General features: G+C 37.8%; 4 protein-coding genes across 7 annotated transcripts; 3 read left to right on the forward strand and 1 right to left on the reverse strand.

Annotated features, from left to right (window-relative positions):
• Window positions 1-995: 995 nt before the first annotated feature.
• On the forward strand, window positions 996-4,858 carry LOC111793489. Of its 2 annotated transcripts, XM_023675395.1 has the most exons (7): window positions 996-1,405; window positions 2,673-2,787; window positions 3,056-3,293; window positions 3,444-3,670; window positions 3,840-3,948; window positions 4,222-4,279; window positions 4,544-4,858. In XM_023675395.1, the coding sequence occupies exons 1-6, from the start codon at window positions 1,323-1,325 to the stop codon at window positions 4,245-4,247; spliced, it is 798 nt and encodes a 265-aa protein (XP_023531163.1). In that variant the 5' UTR covers window positions 996-1,322; the 3' UTR covers window positions 4,248-4,279; window positions 4,544-4,858. The 2 variants fall into 2 exon arrangements, with proteins under 2 accessions (XP_023531163.1, XP_023531162.1); XM_023675394.1 differs by having other exon boundaries at window positions 3,056-3,670.
• A 284-nt stretch (window positions 4,859-5,142) lies between these two features.
• On the forward strand, window positions 5,143-8,449 carry LOC111793257. 3 transcript variants are annotated; one of them, XM_023675055.1, is made up of 2 exons: window positions 5,143-7,490; window positions 8,094-8,449. In XM_023675055.1, exon 1 carries the CDS (start codon window positions 5,542-5,544, stop codon window positions 7,477-7,479), a length of 1,938 nt encoding a protein of 645 aa, XP_023530823.1. In that variant the 5' UTR covers window positions 5,143-5,541; the 3' UTR covers window positions 7,480-7,490; window positions 8,094-8,449. The 3 variants fall into 3 exon arrangements, with proteins under 3 accessions (XP_023530823.1, XP_023530825.1, XP_023530824.1); XM_023675057.1 differs by having other exon boundaries at window positions 8,097-8,449; XM_023675056.1 differs by having other exon boundaries at window positions 8,049-8,094.
• Window positions 8,450-9,385: 936 nt separating this feature from the next.
• LOC111792281 ((DL)-glycerol-3-phosphatase 2) lies at window positions 9,386-12,640 on the forward strand. Its single transcript, XM_023673651.1, has 6 exons — window positions 9,386-9,603; window positions 9,971-10,195; window positions 10,995-11,055; window positions 11,195-11,342; window positions 11,468-11,547; window positions 12,217-12,640. Exons 1-6 carry the CDS (start codon window positions 9,399-9,401, stop codon window positions 12,347-12,349), a joined length of 852 nt encoding a protein of 283 aa, XP_023529419.1. The 5' UTR covers window positions 9,386-9,398; the 3' UTR covers window positions 12,350-12,640.
• Window positions 12,641-12,917: 277 nt separating this feature from the next.
• Window positions 12,918-17,948, reverse strand: LOC111793510 (NADPH--cytochrome P450 reductase-like; the record flags this gene model as incomplete). Its single annotated transcript, XM_023675420.1, is given in 18 exon segments — window positions 12,918-13,348; window positions 13,716-13,829; window positions 13,922-14,044; window positions 14,150-14,227; window positions 14,324-14,473; window positions 14,952-15,048; window positions 15,378-15,529; window positions 15,624-15,707; window positions 15,804-16,029; window positions 16,160-16,252; window positions 16,380-16,571; window positions 16,654-16,723; window positions 16,884-16,920; window positions 17,039-17,122; window positions 17,201-17,258; window positions 17,378-17,454; window positions 17,572-17,631; window positions 17,733-17,948. Coding segments are annotated over 18 exon segments (1,992 nt in total), but the record flags the coding sequence as incomplete, so codon positions are not given.
• Window positions 17,949-19,917: the final 1,969 nt, after the last annotated feature.

Below are 19,917 nucleotides of genomic sequence, written 5' to 3' on the forward strand. Positions count from 1 at the left end.
TGATCAGGTCACGTGACAGATCTTAATTCGTCCCATCTTAAACCTATTGAAGGGGGAAATTTTAAAATTAATAAAAGTTTGGAAAATGAAACCTAAACCCAAATATTGTAATCCCAACACCGGTTAAATGATTAATTAAAAATAATAAAGTTTGATGATGGTAGGAGCTAGTTGCAAAGTGATATTCGGTTAAAGAAAAAAGAAATAGGTATGAAATTGGACAGTTTTTGTTTATATTATTTATTTAATACCTCCAAATTGACTGCACTGCACAGTGTGCCCATTTTTATAATCCTTGTTTTCAAATAAAATAAATAATCCTTATCTCACAAACATGACAACCATGTCCCTCAATTTGCATCTCTTTTCATTTATTTATTATTATTTTAAATTAAATAAAAAAAAAAAAAAAACATACTTTAAAGTTATCTAAATTTTTTTGGTTTAGCCCAATTAGGCCCAATTCTCAAATTGGGGAATTTGGATTCGAACATATTGGGCTTGGGCTTGGGCTTGGGCTTGGGCTTAGAGAAGCACGTGATGGTCCGTACATATAATTGGTCACGCAATTATTAAAATCAATTTTAGTGGAAAATAAAATAAATAATGAATTAGCTGACTCATTACCGAACCCTTTCACAAAATTAGTCACGCAATAAAGAAAATCCAAATATTTTATTAACGCGATAATTATTGTAATTTTAATACTACAGGTGGTTGGTTTTTGGGCTGTGCTTATTCTGGATGGGTGGGTCAACTGAGAAATAGGTGACCGCAAACTGCCCGAACAGATTGGGCAGCTCACTCTTTCTTGTCGTCTTCCCTCTCCACCAACCGACGCCATGTTTGATGTTTCCTTTTTTTCAGATGGATTAGGGCATTCGCACCGAGTTGATCGACCGGTTAGGATTAGATCGTGGAAAAATGGCCAATTGGAAGCTTCCACGTCATAGAAACTGGTGTGGTGAAATGCAGTGGATTAAAACTTGCAAGTTCTGCAAATAAGATTGAAAGGAAAAGGAAAAGGAAAAGGAAAAGGAAGGACGAAGGGGAAAGGAAAGTGAAAGAGGAACGGAATCGCTTTTATGTCTCTCTCTTTCTCAATTCTCTGTTTAATTTATTAGCAGAGGAGAGGGAAGGAGGGAGTGGAGTATACGATTTTGATTCTTCCTCTCCTTTGTTTTCTTTCGTTTCAAGCCTTGCGATTTATTCATCCCCGGAAATTCTTAATTGTTGGTGGGTCGATTCAGCGCCTCGCACGGGCTACGATCTTGTCGTCATATCGTTGTCCATTTTATGAGTGATTAGCGCTGCGGTTTGAGATGTTGGTTGCACGGAGTTTTGATTTATGGCAGAAAGATGCTTTCTTTTCCGCCGCTGAGGAGGTGCAAGAATCGGCCGACATGTGAGTTCTGTATTGAATCGAGGGTTTGGGTATTTTGAGCATGAACAAAAGGGGTCTATCTTTCGATTGATTTTATTTAATTTTCCTTTCTGTAATTGCTTTTGAGTGCGTGAAATTCTCCATTTTTCTTGCTTTGATATCACGTGGGTATCATAATTTGATTCCGATGTGAAGAGTTTATTAATGGTCTTGGCTTTTAAACTACGCGTTTCCTCCACCATAAATTTCTTTGGTTTCCTGCCTTTTGCTCTAATAATTCTTCAAATCGTGTTCTTGTACTTGCATATTCCTTTTTGGGTACTGTTCTTGTTTTGATTCAATTGGTATATGGTTATGCCTTGGAATCGTTGTTTGTTATGTTGTTGAGAGAGTGAAGTCAGGAAGTGGAAAGGGGAAAGAAGATGCTAAGTAGTTTTTTATTGATGTTGGAGAACTTCATGATTTGACTATGATATTTCATGAAGTTCAAAACGTTGGAGGGGGAGGATGGTTAGGCAATCGGATATGTTGCAGACTAGTTCGAGCTGTTTTCATATTGGTACCGTCCTATTTGATGTCAATAGCTGATGAAATGATGCGCAATCTTACAAAGAGAACACGCATAGTCAGGTTCTTGGCTTGGCTAGTGGATTTGTTAAGGATTATCACCATTGAAGTTTTGCTGAGAGCCTTCTTTCGTGTTTAAGGCCACAATTGGCGTGTTTTACAGAGGCGGGGCGGAGAATTTGAATAATGTTTTGTGGCATGCCCTTTCTCATCGAGAGCACATAGTCGTTTATCCTAAAGTTTAGTTTGTATGTTGTTCAGAGATTGAGATTAGACAATATTTGGGGTGATATATTCCAACGCTTCTTATGGGTTCTTAATTCAAATTTGTTTCATAACTATCTTTTACTTTTGGTTCTAAGATTCTTTTTATGTCATATCCGTTCTGGATGGACTTTTTTGGCCCCTTTGTTTTCTTTCATGTGTCTCATTCAAAGTTCCTTATATATATGCGTGCGAATAAAAATCTCTCTCCTGTTCCTGCTCGAATAATAACTAATAGCAAGAACTTCATCTCTATCTGTGCTTTTAGATTTTGTATTTCTTTTCATCACATCCGCTTTGTCTCTCTTGTCGATGAGTTGAATCTAATATTGATCGTTCCTCCGGTTATCACTTTGTTAGATAAAATTATATTGTAACAATGTTATACTTGTTCTTTTCAGTAAGATCAAATCTGATTGGTTTGAATTCTCTCATGTTTCTTCTATATAAATGTCAGATTGGAATCAATATATAGGACATGGTTAAGAGAGAGAAAAGCAAGGTTAATGCTAGATGATTTGGATGCATTTACCAGGGAGTTGCGAACTGCTTTGGGAACAACCAAATGGCAGGTGATTAATATTCTGTACGTAATTACTTCATTTTTATTTCCGAAGTTGAAAGTCTCAGACATTCCTACCTCGTATGTTGACAACTACGACACAGACACAGATTTGTTTTAGGTTTATCTTCTCTTATATTCAGCACCTTGTTTCTTAAATTTTTATTCTGTATGACACCCCAATTAACTGGCGAACTCTGGTTTTCTTCTTCAATTCCCTTGTCTTTGAACTCTCTTGCATTGATACTTATACATGTCAACTCTGGATGCATGTTTAGTTAGAAGAGTTTGAGAAGGCTGTCCGGTTGAGCTACAGACACCATGGGGATGATACTAAGCTGGAAAGACATAGACAATTCATTGACGCCATTGAAAACCAAATATTTTGTGTTGAGGAATCATTACGTGAATATTTTGTTGAGGAAGGCAAGCAGCCCCTTAAATGGGTAAACCTTAATGAGGAAGAATGTGATGATTTAGCTGCATTTCTCTCTGGGACAACCGCTACTGTACGAGGTCCAAAAGATGAAATTTTGGAACCTATGCCTTCTTTTGAAGAATCTACTCATGAGACTTATAGTAAAAGACGAGAAGAAAGCAGTAATCAGAGCAGCCTAGATATTGGCGATAAAGTCGAAGAAACTCGAAATGTAATTTCACGTGCAGGGGAAGATGTTGTATGCCATTCAGAAAGGATGGCCAATGCTAGGAGAGTGTGGAGTTCACCAAACTTTGGTTCTATGACAATTGCTATTCCTGATGAGGATGAGTGTATAAACCCAATTCCAACTGTCGAGGCCACACCTAAAGATAAAGGATCTAGAACAATCCTCTGGAGGCAACTTGGGCGTGAGTTTCTTCCAGCAAAGGTTGCTGGTCATGCATACAATCAGGTAGATTTTTCTCTCGTTTGGAGAAGTAATACTACATAGCGAACTTTTACAAGCATGAAAAGCGAACGCTACTAATGATTGACATTGGTAATGAGGCCCATTTGTTTTATTTGAATGCGACTGCAATCGGGAGGTCGCTAATGGATATTTCATATTTTTGTTTTGCTAGCTCTTTGCTAGGTTTTTGGGCCGCAGACAGTTCCAGAGTTCAAGGAATCTACAGCGTGGTTGCTCAGTTCAACTTACACTTGCTCTGATGTTAACTATTTTTTTGTTGGGTAAGTTCCTCAGAAGCTAGAGCATGCATTTTGTAAGTCAAGGAGTCTAGCTGACATAGGGAGGATGATGAAAGGATACTATTAATAACAGCATATAGACTTCTAACTTGCATAATTTCTGTGAGAAAAACCTTGCAAGAGATGTGTGGAGTTTTCTCGTTGTACTCATTCTTGTGGTGATGCATTTTGATATCATGGTAGAATAATATGTCTGAGCAAATGTTTGTGGTTGTGGTATTTTTCTTACCTGCCTTGTTTTCCCACCTTGTGCAGTGCCTTTTGTACTTTATTCAACTTGACGGTCCTGTAGGAGACATCTACAATATTTCAGGTATCTCTTTCTGTTTAAATGTCTCATTGTTCTTTTCTTTCTTTTTTCTCCTTTCTTCCTCCTCCTGGCCGTCACTTGCCTACTGCTATCACCATTGCCGCTCACCTTCTTTCTCCTCTCTTCGTTTGCCTTATATGCACATCTTTTTCTTTGGAAGTGAATGCGTATGATGTTAGTATCTGATAAATCTATGAGGTGTGTGTATACCATACCATACCATACCATTTGGGGCAGTTCTGAATCTGGTTTTCCTTTTGTATGCAGCCGTCACAACAGATTTAGATCTCAAAGCTCTGGAGAAATGAAGGTGTTTTCAGAGGATTGAAGAAGAAGAAGAAGAAGAAGAAGAAGAAGAAGAAGAAGAAGAAGAAGAAGAAGGCCAATTGTATTTCTGTTGCTATGAACAAAGTGAAAAGGCAACAAGAATTAGGATATAATTAATAGAGATATTGTACGATTTACTACAGTGTGTCTAAAACACAAGCTGCAAAAGAATCTCTTATAGAACTGTGCTTGTCTGTCTATTATGTCTTCAGGGATTCTATTGGGAAATCAAAGATTGATGCTTTCCTGTCAAAATTCTCTCTTTAAATACAACTTCCTTAGGAGGAAGGAGAAGGTTTTTTCTATATTCATATAAATAACATCAAGTTCAATCAATTTGTCGTTGCATTCTTTTTCAAATCAACCATATCCTACCTCCTTGCCAATTACCCAGAAGTTCATGAACTGCGTGGCTTTTATAAATGATCAAGCAATGATTAGTAGAATTGATAATTGGCACTGTAGCCTCTCTTAGCCTCTCCTTTGAGGAAGGAATTTTCTCTCAACTTTTGTTTATGTTAAATAAGAATTTTGTTGAGTAGGAAATGTGTACATATACGTAGAGCCCAGCTGAAAGAGGCAAATTTGTAGGCTCCGCCGCCACGGCCCCATCAGCTCAAATTCCAGTTGAGAAGCCCAAATCAGAAATCTGTCGTACCATTCACTCGCTCTCAACTCTGAGTTTCCGTTTCCGAGTTCTTTCTGAATTCTGATCGATCTCGGCACCAACTGCGATTTCTCTTCGTCGGAGACGCTATTCAACGAGCTTAAAGAAGCCGCACTTCAAGATCATCCCCTTCCAAGTATGTTATTGTTTTCATTTCTGCTTACAAATTCGTCCCCAGAACCCTAGAAGTTAGAACCAGGGATTACCAATCCATCCCCTCCTTTAAAGGCTTTGGATCAATTGCTATCAGATCTGGATCCATCATTCCACCATGTCCTCCTGTTTAGCCCTTGCTCTGCAACCTGCTAATGGATCTGATATCCTCCTACAAACTCGCGAATGGTTCCCTCCCCCGCGAGCGCTAGCTGCCCTATCCTCCTTCCGCCAGATGCGATTGGCCTTCGCTGTCACCAAGCACCAAAGCCACCACGCATCGACCGTCCTTGGTGATGATTCCTCGCTCGCCGATTCTATTGCTTCACTTGGTGATGATCCTTTGGCTGCCTCTAATGGTCAGGTTATTGTCGGTGTGGAGAGCCGCTACCGAGTTGTCTATCGCCTCGTCAATGGCATCTATGTCCTCGGCATCACCACTGCCGATCAAGATAATTCTGTTAATGTCTTTGAGTGTATCCATATTGTAAACCAAGCTGTCAGCGTCGTTGTTACGGCCTGTCGTGGTGTTGATGTCACACCTGAGAAGCTTAGCCGGAAATACGCCGAGATTTACATGGCGTTGGATATTGTTCTAAGGGGTGTCAGCAACATTCGCCTTGCGGCAATGCTTTCTTCGATGCACGCCGATGGTCTTGCCAAGATGGTTCATTCAGCCCTCGATACAGAGAATAAGATTCGTGGGGCTGATAGTTGGAATGCCATGGAGGTTCACTCGATTGAGCATGAAGCCAATGTGCAGGCATTTTCAAGTGCGCGGTTTGAGCTACCTGCGGAGACTCTCGAAGCTGGGGATGAAATAGCTGCAACTCTTGCTCCTGTCACTCAGAGTGTGAATGAGCAACACGATCAGCAGCAGCAGAAGACTGAGGAGCCCGCTGCTGAGCATGATCCATTTGCGGCAAGTGACATGATTAACAAGCCTGAAGAGCTCGTGAGCGGGTTCAAGAAGAATAAGGACCCTTCTGCTACTGATTTGACTATGGTGTTGGCGGGTCTTGAGGTGCCAACATTGCCACCTGCGGAGGCCACTCAATCAACTCATATTGGTGTTGAGGGATTCGAAGGAAATTATGGTGGTATAGAATTCAGTACTGATCAAGCTACAATGGAAGAAACTTTTGAGGGCTTCGGTGATGCTTGGGGTGGAGGATTGGATCCATCTGAGTTCGTAGGCCCTGAGAAGGTTAAGAAATCAGAGGGTCTTGGTGGGTTGGAGCTCTTGCAGACCGGAAGTGATCCAAAAGCGGCTGTTGCTGATGCTAGTGGTGCAGCAACGCCACTTGAGAATTTGGTGACTAAAACTGAAATGAAGGGTCCCGAAATGTATATCGTCGAACAGATTAGTGCAGAGTTCAGGGAATCACTGCTGGCAAGAGTAGGATTGATGGGAGTTATATATTTGAAAACTTTGCCACCTAAAACCTCAGATGACAAAGAAACAGAGTTTTCTTTTCGTGTTGAGGATACAGCTCCAGTTAAACGATTTGTCGTGCAGGGTTCTCGTGTTAGTAGTCTTGGAAATGGAATGTTTCACGTGCGAACAGCGCCTGTAAATGAGCCCATACCAATTATCAAGTATAGCTTGCTACCTAGATTAACCCCATTGCCTTTGCGAGTTCGTCTCATACAACGTCATAGCGGGACTTTACTCTCAGTGATGGTTCAGTATGCTGCGAACCCCGATTTGCCATTACCTTTGAAGGATGTGACTTTTACTCTGAAACTACCTGTTGATCCTACATTGTTAAAGGTGTCTCCAAAAGCTGTATTGAATCGGTCTGAAAAAGAACTAAAATGGCACGTTCCCGAGATTCCTTTGAAGGGTTCTCCTGGTCGATTGAGAGCTAGGATGCCTGTGGATCAGAACGAGGAAGATGAAGGAGAAGAACTTGAAGTGGTTGGTTATGTGAAATTTTCAGTTCAAAGTTATAGATCACTATCTGGGATTTCTTTACGGCCGGCTACGGAGGGTAAGACAGACTTCTATGAGACAGAGCACAAATTTGAGTCTGGAGTCTACATATGCAACTGAAGTCTTTAAAGGTATTTGTTCTTACAGATGGTTTGATTTTTATTTGGTCGTCGTAGGTATGTGTTTTTGGTTTGTTTGTATGAGCTTAGCTTGTAAGTTGAAGTTGTCTATCATTTTTGCATTGTTTTCATTTATATGAGCACATGATTTGTTGTTCCTGGTATTATATGATTGTACATTACTGGAATTCTTTGGGCTTCACCAATGAACTATGTTTGACCTATCACTGGAAACTTCTGTAGGAGGTAGGAGCTTCTTGCTAATTGTAGAGATAGATGTCAAAATCCCAGTAATACTTTCCCTAATCTTTTTCTATCACTTCATGCATGTCTATCGTTATCTAACTTAACTGAAGAAGGTTTTAAATATTACATTGGGTATATGTTGATGGTACGACTTTGGGCTCGATCTTTAGTTCTGCTCATTGGACATTTAAAAGATCACTCTTTATGCAAGTTATCATAAGCCGAAGCCTGATAGTTAATTTAGACTGGTTTAGATCCACACATTACTACCCTATTACTAGTAATTCTGTCCTAATAGCTTTCCCATCATATTCTTGTGGAAAGAGTGTTCAACAGCCGTACCTGAATTACGTTCTTCCTTTCAAACAGTAGTAAGGTTGAGCTGAGCGTGCAAGAACTGAAGTAATCGCTTCGCCCTCGGATTTCCAGGTCGATTGTTTGTTGTTGAGTTCTTGTTCGTGACTCCAGATTTGCCTGACATCCACCTATTTAGTCTCATGATTATGACATGAAAACGAAGAAAGGTAACAAGTGAAAGAAAAAAAGGGATCTTGAAGTCTTCATTTATGGAGTCTAAACTGCGGTTTGTGGGGGTTTGCCATTTATTTGATACAAGGCAGCGGTCGATGCTTTCGTGTAGTTAAGTGAGGCTGTATTGATTGAATACGACGACATGACATTTAGTTTTGTATGTACCTTAATCCACCTGAAAACTTGTCTTTTCACTCCCTCTTCGATTTTTTTTTATCAGTGATTTAGAGCTCGTTCATCTCATACTAACAAAAAAAATCACTACTAAAAAGTTATTTATTAATGTTAAACGAAAACAAATTCTCACATTGATTAGAAAAGAGAGTTCCAAACATAAACGTTGTTTTGATTCATTGTTCAATTGAAACCCATTGAGTTGTGGATGTGGCGGTAGAGATGAACATTGATGGTTGATGTTGAGAATTGGATGGATGATGTTGAGAATTGGATAATTGGATGGATGATGTTGAGAATTGGATGGATGATGTTGAGAATTGGATGGATGATGTTGAGAATTGGATGGATGATGTTGAGAATTGGATGGAAGCTCCAAACGTAGAACTGAGAGCATGCCTTTTGCAGTAACCCTGGGTCTAACAATCTTAGTAGAGCACAAAACTCATTCTCATCTCACATAGCTGCAACACACACTTTAATAAGGGCATTCCAATACCCTCTCATGTAAAGTTTGCCCCCGCTTCGAGATAAAATGGGACGTTGATTTTTGCCCTTTTTACGACTATTATTCTTCTCCTAGTTTTAGCTTCATCTACCTCAACCTCTACTTTGACTTCGGTTTTTCAAATATATGGTTGGCCTGCTCCCATTATTTTTGCTATGTATAAGATTTCTAAGTAACCTATTTTATTTAATTATAGCTCTTATTTAGATAAGACAGCATAAGTAGAGATCCATTTTGATCCCTTCAATAAAACCTAAATTACGTATTTAAAATATATATTGTTACAAAATGATTGTTATTATTTATAACTAATTTAGTTTAAATGACTAATTTTATTATTTATCAATCTTATATCAACTAAAATTGAATATTTTAAAATACAAAAAGAATAAAATTAAAAAAATATAAAGGCAAAAATCATACGCCATTTTTTTCAACAATATATTGGCATAAAGCGCGCGATGCTTCAACTCTTGCAAAGCCCATCTCCCAATAGACTTCTTCGGAACTTCCTGCGCAATTCGAGATCCAAACCTCTCCAATCTTCTTCATTCCACTTCCCCAATCGAACTGCAACGACAGTTTCAATGGCGAATCTTTCCTCCGACACCCCTTCCAGAGGATCTATCACTCATATTATCTTTGATATGGACGGCCTGTTATTGGGTAAATTCGTTGATCATCTTAACTTCCCCTTCTTCACGCCCTCATTATTGCATTTTTCATTTCCTTTCGTACCATGCTCTCATTTCTGTATATATGTTGTGGATCCTTATCTGCTAATCATGTTTGCATATTGTTCAGTGATGCTTGTTAGCAACTTGCATTCTACTTGCTAAACTATGTACAACTTTGAAATTCTGATGTTCTTGAATGGACTAGGCATGAATTTTTGGTCTTAGCATGTGATGTAGTTGTTTTCAGTTCCATCTGCTCTTTGTCAATGAGGAGATTTAGTTTAAACTCTTCTCCTAGATCTACATATACTTTCTGTTAAATTTTCGTGAACTAATTGGTAACCCTTCTGCTGCAGATACTGAGGGGTTTTACACTGAAGTGCAACAGAAAATACTGGCAAGGTATGATAAAACTTTTGATTGGTCACTTAAGGCAAAGATGATGGGTATGAAAGCTATAGAAGCTGCTCGGGTCTTTGTTAACGAGACTGGGATTAGCGATTCTCTTAGTGCGGAGGACTTTCTTGTGGAAAGAGAGGATATGCTACGAAGCATGTTTCCGAATACCGAGGCTATGCCAGGTTAGTGTTAGCAGTTGTGACAATGGTTGATTTGATTTGATGTGATGCTGATAATCATTTCTATAGTTATGTGGATTTCATTTCGTTTAAGTCAAATTGGAGAGAGATGCCGCAGCTAGCCTTCAATTTTTGGGCATCTCCCATTATCCTTCACCCTACCCTACCCTTTTATTTCTACTTAAGCTTCATTCATCAGCTTGGGCGATTAATTGATGGGATAACTAAAAAGTTGATCTTTCCTAGGAGCCGCTTCTACCTACGACAATAGATAAGAATCAGGATTGTTTGGCATCCATGCCCCCTGCTTTCCAAACAGTAATCCTTTTTCTCAGGCATATAGATGTAAATTAGATTTACATTGTTGTACTGCACCACCATGATATTAAGACGCTTAGATAGTGTTTCAGCCAAAAACAACATAAGATTCACCTTATTTATGTACAAAATTAGAACTGGTGGCTGGACATAGATTTCTTTAAAATAGATAAGCGAAATTATTCTTGTCATTTTTGCTGATATGTAAACTGTGAGATCCCACGTCAGTTGGGGAGGAGAATGAAACATTTTTTATAAGAGTGCAGAAACTTCTCCCTAGCAGACGCATTTTAAAACCCTTGAGGGGAAGCTCGAAAGGGAAAGTCCAGAGAGGACAGTTGAGACAAGACAATCCACAACATTCTTACTGACCTGAAATTTCTCTGTTCTCTTTCTACATACTAGCGAGTGGTTGATGTTTAAATTAATAATTTTTATTGTCACGAATTGCTTTTAGTTACCTTCACTTTCCTATTTATTGTAGGAGCTAGCCGGTTGATCAGACATCTTCATGCAAAAGGAGTGCCATTTGGCTTGGCAACTGGGTATAACTAATTTATATGATAGTTCATTGCTTAGCCTTTCATATCATAAATTCCTGCCATTCTTATGCTAATCCTAGTTCCTTCTCTCTTTGTTGTTAATTTGTATCTTTACCATTATATATCTTATGATTTTCAACAGATCTCATAAACGCCATTTTGAATTAAAAACACAAAGACATGGTGAACTTTTTAAGTTGATGCATCACGTTGTTCTTGGTGACGATCCTGAGGTTAAAAAAGGAAAACCATCTCCGGATATATTCCTTGCAGCTGCTAAAAGATTTGAGGTATAGTTGTAACTTTTGATTCAAAGTCTTGGTTCACCCATTTACTGCCGTATAAGTGCTTCCCTTTCTTTCTTTTTATATTTTTGCTTCGAATTGATGATGGCCGTGCCACGTTTTTTATACAGGAGAATCCTGTGGATCCACAAAGAATCCTTGTTTTTGAAGATGCACCGTCAGGTGTTCTTGCAGCTAAAAATGCGGGAATGTAAGTTTCGGAATTTGAAGTTCTTACTTATTGTGTCCTTACTATTTTAGCTTTATGACACGTTTTTTTTTAACATTCAACTTGAACTTGAAAGGATGTGTGGCCTTTATATCATATCATTAAGTGTAAAATGCCAACAACAGGAATTTTGTCACCCAAGTTGATTAACCTCACCTAAGTGTTGCCCATGCTTTTAGCTCTGCATATTCTATATTTTCAAAATGGGGCTGGGTTCCTTGGTTTAAGACTCAAATATTCTAGTTTTTATGATGCCACTTTCTGAATTTAAATATGCAGAGACCCATTAGTTTCAGAAAATCCATTATAGGTTTACTGGGAGAACAAACATAGTCCATGATTGATTAGATTATACTTCATGCCCTTCTCCTTTTCTAGTTTGGATATTTGTCCCTAGATTTGTCTTAGTTCTTTATATTCTTGCAAGTGTATAGCTTGTAAGTAGAATCTGGCATGAAGTCATGTAGAAGTTGACACAGAACCAGCTAAACTTTCATATTTAGTTTTCAGACTAAATCAATATGTTTACGCAAGTGCAAGAACAAAATTGGAAGTAGGAAGGTATAGACAATAGAATCATAATTAATCTGATTGTAACAATTTTGGGTATTGTAATGGTCACTGAAACCTTCTATTGCCATTGCCAAGCAGGAATGTAATTATGGTTCCAGATCCAAGGTTGGATAGTTCTTACCTTGGTGACGCAGACCAGGTATTGAGTTCCCTCATGGATTTCAACCCCAAGGAATGGGGTCTGCCTCCGTTTGAAGATTCAGAAAGCTAATGCCTCATTCATGCTCTGCTGATGATACAAACAATCTTATCATTCTAGTGGAATATCCAACATTTCAAGAGAAGGTTATCTATCAGATAGTTTGCCAAAATATGAACTTTGATTCTCATTTTTAACTTTGTTAACAATCGATCTCCTCGAGACAATTGGATCTCGAAATGCACTTACTGAAGGTCTTTCAACTGCTCAATTGCTCATTTCAATTATTGCAAATCTTGTATCAGAATTTCTCTCATATCTCAATCAAATAACTCAATGGGGAGCATCTCATTTTCTTTTTTCTTTTGGACTAGCCACCATTTATACACTCGAATGTCTTTGTATTCCCCCTTCCTTTTCCTTTTCCTTTTCCTAGTGTAAAATCTAAAAGGCAATGAAACTTTCATTTGCATTCATAGTTTCCCTCACTTCAGTTAGCACCAACCAAATAGGAACATCAAAGATGTGTGTCGAAAGAAAAGGGAGCATCAAAGATGCGTGTTGCCAGTTTAAGAGAGACACACACACAGTGAGTACGAGAGCTTGCAAGATATGTAACAGCTTAAGTAGAAACAAGTAATGAGACAAAAATTCTAAATTATTTCATCCGTTTAATATTACAGCAAATGTATATGAATTTGAAGGTCTTGAACCATCTTTATTGGTTCGTACTAGAACAAGAACGCTACAGAAACGAGAGCTGTAACTAGTGACTACATCTGTGTTCTATAAATTACACGAACAAAAGAATCCTTCATATCTGCTGTAACTTCTGCCATGCTGAGAAGAAGACCTAGCAAAACTCCCATCTAAGTGATCGACAAAGGGACTCAATTTGGGAACAGCTTTCGCAATAATTCACTCAAACCAAGATTTACCTTTCTTTAAATATTCTGCAATATGCCTCTGGAGATCACATGGGTGGAGTTATCACCACACATCACGCAGATACCTTCCGGTCATTTGCAGATTCTTCACCATGCTCTCAGCTTTAGAGCTGTCGAGAGATCCCTGGAATTGACATCCAGCAACTTTAGTTAGCCCAATTGAACAACGGTGTTAATATATGCACAGACAACAAATTTTAACTGTTGGACGGCTGAGCTATTCACGGAGAGTCAATAATGAAGTTCTAAAGAAGGGGAGGGGAGCTGGATGATAAGTGTTCTTGGGTAGGAACAATGAGTAAAACTGAACTTAAGTGATCGAAGGGCTTGGCCTTGGGTTCTCTTAAGACTCTTGCATATGATTAAGACTATCCATTTCCCTTGAGTCTTTCCTCTTTTTGTTTTAACTTGTGAGGAGATGGAAAAGGCAAATTCCATGTGTATGAACACAAAAAGAATCAGAATGCATAGAAAGGGACTTGTGAAAATACCTTCTCTTGCGCAATAGTATGGAGAGTTCGGTGGACATCCTTAGCCATCCCCTTTGCATCACCACAAACATATAAGTAAGCACCTTGTGATATCAAATTCCAGATGTCTGAAGCCTGCATATTTAAAGGGGAAAAAGGGCTTTAATATCTTCTTCCATTAATCCACAAGCATATAGGTCGAACCCTTGTTAGGATTATATTTTCACCTTCTCTGTCATTTTATGCTGCACATATTCCTTTGTTGGCCCATCACGTGAGAAGGCAATAACCAACTCGGAGAGTGCACCAGTCTCAACATAGTTGTTCAGTTCATCCTCGTAGATATAATCCTTCAAGAGACGAGGCAAAAGGAATTAGCTTGAAAATTCATAAACAAACAGCAATATATTTCTTCAACAGCCGAAATACAAGTGAATCTGGGAACTTAGCAATACCATTCTACGGTTTCTGCATCCAAAGAACAATATTGAAGGCCCCAATTCTACTCCAGCTTCTTTCAAAGCTAATCTTTCCTGAAGATAAAAGTAATTCAACTTGTTTATTGTCTAGAAGAGTAAAAGTCAAGCAGAAGTAAGCCAAGGGACTTGAAAGCAAGTATGCAAGCAGACCTGTAAGAAACCTCTGAAAGGAGCCAATCCAGTTCCAGGACCAACCATGATTATAGGCACTCTACTGTCTGCAGGAAGCTTGAAGTTCGATTGCCTCACAAAAATTGGAGCCCAACTACAATCATGGTTTTTCTCCATGGGCACAGAATTCTGAAGAATGCAGAAAAAATTATTAAAATCACAAAGTAAGGAGGTGACCAATAATATGAGCTGCAATCTCTAGATATTATCTGAACCAAATGATAAAATTGTCAAACAAGTACACAGACAGAATAAAGCATGAATTTGACGATGATAAAGCTCCTTCAAGGTCAGAAATCATTCTATATGTGCTTCCAAAAAAATGACCCTACACAACTTTCTAAGTGGAAAGCCTTCACTTATCAGAATATTAAGACGAAAAATAGCAAAACTATTGCAGGAAAAGAAAATATCATCATAACGTTTCAAGTTTAACATGAATCATTTACATATTAACCATCTGAAGATGCTCAGAAACCCTAATTATTTGGGACTATCGCTCTTCATCTAACATTGAGTAGCTCTCTGAAAAATTATTGCGTCTTGAGCATTATATCAGATTTGTCTTTGCACACACAGATGGAATCAAGAAATAAATGAAGCATACCTTCATCCAAGTTGAGCACACTCCTTTATGAATACGTCCTGTTGGCATTTTGTCATAGACTAAAGCACAAGTAACATGAATTCGAGATGGAGCCATCCTGTTAAATGAACAAAATACAGATATCAACACCTCACAGAGAAAGGGAGATACATGGGTGAAATTCTTTCCTAAATTCTTTGACCAAAACATCAAATCTTTCACCGTCTATCAAAACTTATTTCCATCAACTCCCCTAAAATCCTAACATAAAGTCCTTTCCTTGCGACTTATATTTACAACGAGCTATTCCAAACCGTGTATGCGACGACTTAGACCCTTCATTCCATCCACACAAATTTCTCTTGGGTTTTATGCCAAATCTGTCCAAAGAAATTCCAATAGATGATAAAAATGCTAAAAGAGAAAAAGTCAGGAAATTATAAATACCTTGGAGATGATGATATGGAGTAGAATCGAGGCTGCAAGCGTGGTGCAACAGCAGCAAAGAAGACACCAAGTGGGGGCTTAGCAGAAGGAAATTCAGCCATGACCTCAAGAAGGCTTTTCTGGCAACCAATCACAGACTGGGCATATTCATCCTACACAATTTTAACCCAATAAATAAGTGGGTGAGAATTGATAAAAAGAAAGGCATCCAACTAATCGTTTAATATATCCAGGTTAAATCACTACCTTCCCAGCAGGTGATGCAAGATATCTTAATCGGTCGGCCTCTACAGGATTTGAAGCATGTGCTGCTAGTGCGAGCAACACTGACTGAAAATGCATACATTAAGACTAGATTAATCACCTCAATTAACATATAGATTTCCTAATGAATCAGAAGCATGAAGCAATAATTCCAAAAAATACCTTCTTGGGTGAATTCAAGAGATCTGCATATCGAGTCAATGCTGTTCTGAGGGTGCAAGATGGAAAAGGAGGTGGTAAAGAACTTCCACCTAGTGGAGTACCATCCTCATTGTCAGTATGTATGGAGAAATATGTTTCAGGAGACAAACCCAATAAGTTTAGTGCCTCATCCACAGTCTCAGTTAAATTCTCACAGTAAACTCCAACATGATCCCCTGTTTCATATCTGAGAAAGAGAGCAGATGTTGAAGGGCAGTGTAATGCAATTAAACTGTAGTACAGATATTTAAATAAAACTACCAATAAACTATAGTTTATCTTTCAGAAATATCAAACCCAACTTGAGTGCTACTTACTTGAGTCCAGACCCAGAAATATCAAACTCTAGATGAGAACACGAACGATCGGATGCTGGCGTATGGAGCTCCTTCCTCACAACCACATTAGATCTTCATGCAATAAAACAATCAGTTAGATTCCTCCTACGATTCCTTCTACTTTTCCATATTTTACAAATTTCCAGAGGGGCACAAGGTGTTGCACAAATTAAAACTCAATACATCAAATTCTCACAACCTGAATGGATGTTGAGCATCATATACAGTATGACCATTTGCATTTATCCAGTTGTTCTCAGCAGCTACATCTTCTTGATCATGGAATACAACTCGATATTCTGATACGGCAGCTCTGTAAGGTGTGGTCACTGCTGTTGCATCCTCCTCATCCAGAAGCAACTGATCCAACTCAGGCCACAATAATTCTCGCCTAAAAACGGTAGCAAATAGTGTAAGTATGAGTGGACAATCTTCTTTAATTAACATCTGTAAACAAGTCACTTTCTCTGTACCAAGCAGTGAAGTCATCCTCTATGCATTGATCGTCATCTCCAAGACCAGCTTTCACAAGGCGCTTGCCTCCTGCAAACAAAATAATAAATTTTATTGATAACCGTAATAAATTTTAAAAACTATCTTCAAAGAAACATTAATCTTCGCCCTAATCTTAAACATGTTCTCAAGATTTCCTATACTTCTGGTCTCCTAAAAAATGAACATCAGGAAGAAAACAAGAGCATACCCTGAGCCTCAAGCGCCTCATCTGCCACTATTGCAATCTGTTGGTCACCAACGAAAAGATAAATTTAGTCAACATCTTTGAATTTGAATCAGACACAATGAAATAATCAACAGTTACAATCAACGCCTAGGAATTTTTTAAGGAAGCATTGAAACCTTATTAAAATGCTCATATTGTCGGTTGCCAAGGCCAAAGACTGCATAATGAAGGTTCTGAAGCCACTCCCCTCTCTCTTTCCCCTATAAACATGTATACTTAAATCAGCAAAACAATTCTAGTCATCCGCACAAAATGAAATATGCGGAAAGAAATATTACCTCGGTGAACCATTTATAGAATCTAGCGGCATTATCAGTGGGCTCTCCATCGCCGTACCTGCATTCCTCACCAATTGGCCACTTGAAGAAAAAAACTAGAAACGGACTTTAAATCTTGAACTGAAAACGAGAAATCAAAGTAAAAACAGGAAAGCTTGCGTGTAGGTTGAAACTCACGTTGCCAATAAGAAGAGAGCAAAAGACTCGTTCTTCAATTTCATTTCGTATTCATCGTAGTCAGCCCCATAATCATCCTGCGTAATGAGGTCCAACTCCAAATGTCAGCACCATAGTTCGTTAACGAAAACCAGAATGTACCAAAAGGTCACCACCAACATCACAGGCACAAAATAAGAAGAAAAAAAACTTACCAAATCAACAACTCTAAATGTGGCCTTGTCGTACCGTGCTTTTGCCTCATCACATAGAGCCTAATAACAATAACAGTCATCCGTAAGCAATAGCCAAAATTTTATGAACAACAAACGAATTAATGAAAATTCACGTCTTCGAGAGTTTTTCGTTAGCAAACCTTAGCAAATCCTTCGGCGGTGCCTGTCTGCGTACCGAAGAATATCGTAACCTTCTTCTTCCCGTCTTCAACTTCGGGCTCCGTCTCCTTCGAAATTAACGGCTTAGGAAGCACCACGGTCTTAACTTTCCGATTTCCAGATCTCCGCCACACGAGAACAACGAAGCAGCCAATCATGACCGCGATCGAGGTTGTTAAGATCGCAACCAGCTCGCGATTCTCTAATATAGCTGAGGCAACCTCGCTAGTCGACTGAAATGAAGAATTAGACGGGTCCATCTTCCCCTTAATTATAGCCGACATGAACTCAAATGGAGAAGCCTTCATAGAATTCGATTCCGATTGCATGCGGAATCCGAAACGAAGAAACTGAACACCTCACTGGAATCCGGTGGCACCGAGATGATTTAGCCAAAAGGAAAAAGACCACCGGAGTCCGTTTAAGAATTGGAGAAGCTGTATAAACTGCAAATGTGAAAAGCAGTGTAAAAAAATATGCAGGAACTCCGCTGCACGGCGGCGGAGGAGAAAGAGGGTAGCGGAAGTGGTGGCTGTGCGGAGGCGTTGAAATAGAGGAAACGGTAGAGGGACGTGTTTATATTGTGAGGGCAAAGAAGCGCGTGAACGATCCAACGCCAAACCAAACCTAACCAGTCAAACCCACCTAACACCATGCTTTTAACCATGGTTAACATAACCGCCGTGCCCTTCCACGTGCACCTTCCTTTTATTTTTCCTTAATTTCTTGAGAAACCCCTTCACATTTATTTATTTCCTTTTTTTTTACTTCAGTAAATTATATAATATAATAATTGCTTTTGAAAAGTTAAATTTTTTAATCACTAAAAAAACACAAAAATAAATTTTAACTGAAGTTTCTTGTAGCTAACTCACACAAATAAAAAGACCGAACATAGTTCACTGTTTTTAACTATCATATTATATTTATATATAGATTACGCTGTTTTTCTTTTATTATTATTTTTATTTATTGAAGTATTAAATCAAATATAGAGAAAATCAAAATTAAAAAAAAAAAAAAATTTTAAATTGAGATTAAATTTAAAAAATATGAAGAAAAATAATGTGGAAGTGCATGACAGTAAATTAATAAATTACCATACCCTGATTTCCTTGCATATAAAGTCACTCGTGTTTCACGTGGCTAAAAACTACTATAGATCCGATTTTCCGACATCTCCAGTTATTATTTCCAGATTTTAAAATTATATTATAAAAAATATAATTCTACTACCCTCTCATTTGCAACATTTTCTATTTGGAGAACAGCCACCGCCACACTCACTACAATATATATATATATATATATATTACTTTCATTATTCTTTTGTAGAATGTGTTTTTATTGGTTAATAAATTTTATCTTTATCCTTCAATGTTTTATTCAAAATTGATATTTTAAATAAAGAGTAAGGTTGAATAATAATAATATAGCGGATAAATCTATTAATTAACGGTTTAGAGGTGGCAGGACTTTGGGAGTCGGTGGTGGGAGTCCGGTGGCCTTTGAAATGGTCGGAAAATGATTCTTGAATGACCACACATTAAAATTATTTATTTTTTAACTTCCAACTACCCTTTTCCCTCATTAATTTCTTCAAGTTGACATTTATTTTTTATTTCCAAAGTCAGCCCCATAATTATTTTGACAATCAGTTTTAATTTATTTATATATCATTTTTACGAATTTAGTTTTTTATTTTTTTAAAAAATTATACTTTTTTTATTTATTTATTTTATAGTGATGAGATTAGTTTTCTCAATAAAATAACATATTTATAAACTTACTTCTTAACAAAATTTTAAATGATAATTAAATGGGACCTAATTTTAAAAAATAAAATTGGTTTGTATCTAGTTTAATCCACAAATTCGACTGCATTGTTTTTTCTCCCAAAATCCATTAACCTATGCAATTTACATGCGAACCATTTTCATTTGTTAAACCATACATTTAACAACTCATCTTCAATAAATTTCCTTCCAATTATGAATATTTTTTGTTTGTCAACCCTTATTTTTTTTTTATTATTAATTTCAAAAAAAGTGGTGGTGAAATAACATTTTGTTTTTATAAATAACAAAAAAAGATTAAGGAAAATTTCCGTCTCATTTTACCCTTTCAAAATATTGCTTGGATTAAAAAAAAAAAAAAAAAAAAAAA

This window comes from Cucurbita pepo, chromosome LG04 (assembly GCF_002806865.2).
Source record: "Cucurbita pepo subsp. pepo cultivar mu-cu-16 chromosome LG04, ASM280686v2, whole genome shotgun sequence".
In the NCBI taxonomy this organism is placed as follows: domain Eukaryota; kingdom Viridiplantae; phylum Streptophyta; class Magnoliopsida; order Cucurbitales; family Cucurbitaceae; genus Cucurbita; species Cucurbita pepo.